The sequence below is a fragment of the Pterocles gutturalis genome, unplaced genomic scaffold (assembly GCF_000699245.1).
Source record: "Pterocles gutturalis isolate BGI_N339 unplaced genomic scaffold, ASM69924v1 scaffold6691, whole genome shotgun sequence".
NCBI lineage: Eukaryota > Metazoa > Chordata > Aves > Pterocliformes > Pteroclidae > Pterocles > Pterocles gutturalis.
In genome coordinates, this window is record NW_010100173.1 from 22,983 (window position 1) to 24,135 (window position 1,153).

At 53.9% G+C, this 1,153-nt stretch overlaps 1 protein-coding gene across 1 annotated transcript in view; it reads left to right on the top strand.

The window, feature by feature from the left end:
* ADAMTS14 (ADAM metallopeptidase with thrombospondin type 1 motif, 14) overlaps positions 1 to 562 on the top strand; it is a gene marked incomplete at both ends in the record, with an annotated part of 22,911 nt that extends 22,349 nt beyond the window's left edge. Inside the window, 2 exon segments of the mRNA XM_010078637.1 lie at positions 3 to 33; positions 434 to 562. Coding sequence (XP_010076939.1) covers positions 3 to 33; positions 434 to 562 — 160 coding nt within the window.
* Positions 563 to 1,153: the final 591 nt, after the last annotated feature.

The window sequence follows — 1,153 nt, forward strand, 5'->3', positions numbered from 1 at the left end:
AGGACAAGGTGGCATTCAGGGACGGGGCGGGGGGTACACGCCAGCAGGGAGCAACCTTCTGGCATAGCTCCAGCCTGTCTCGGCTTCAGAGCGATGCCAGCAAAGCAGGACAAGTTGAACATCGCTGATGCTGGCAGAGAAAGGGTTAAATGCTGGCCAAAATATTGTGCTTTTCTAGTCTTGGCCCTGATATTTGCTGGAGATGGTTTGGGGGTTTTCTGGCAGTTTGGGGATGCGATGAGCTGAGGGTATGATGGAGATGGACAACTTGGAGTTCATCTCGGGTTTTTTTTGGTGGCTGCTCCCAAGTGACCTCGTTTTTAAAGAGATCCCTTAAAACAGAAAAATCCCCCCCAAAAAACCACCCTGTTAAGGTCTTTAGAGTGCTCCCAACCTCCTGTGGCAGAGGGACATCTTGGCGCTCTCTCCGCAGGGAAGCTCTCCGGCATCACTGCCAGCACGGACGCAGGCGACCATGGCACCCCCAAAGGGCAGCGGGGGCCCCAGGATGGGGCCAAAAACCCCGTTAGCAAGATCTCCTCCAGTAAGTGTCCCTGCTTGGGTAAGGGCAATGGTTCAAGTCTTGGTGGGAAAACCCTCCGCAGGGCTTCTGCAGCTCTGGGGGGGTCCATGGACGGCTGGGAGGGAGGCTGCACATCCAGCAGTGGGTTTGGGGAGTTTTATCCTCAGCTGCTTGCAAATCCTGCCACTTGGTTGCCATCTTGTGGAGTCTGGAATCTTGCAATTTCCCTCTGCCTCCCTTTGCCTCCTGGATTTTATAGAGTTTCCCTTTTTTATCTGGAACTTTTTTCACTCTCTCATCTTTACCCCCGCGAGGAGATGGCTTCTGGCTTTTTGCCCCTTCCTCCAAGCAGGGGCTCGCTTAGAGCGCTTGGTACCTGGGGAGCGAAATGCATCATGACCTGATTTAAGATGCTAGTTTGGAGCATCCCTTCCTCTCCGCTTTTTTTCCAGTGCACAGAAACCTCGAGAACCATTTTTCCAACTCCCTCACCCCCCCTTCCCACACCAGCAATTGCCAAAATTGCAGAGAGCAAGCACAGGTTTGGGGGGCCACCCTGCATCCTTTGGGACTGTTGGAAAGGTGCAGGGGTGGGACCCTAGTGTTGCCATCATCCTTCACGCTGTCTGA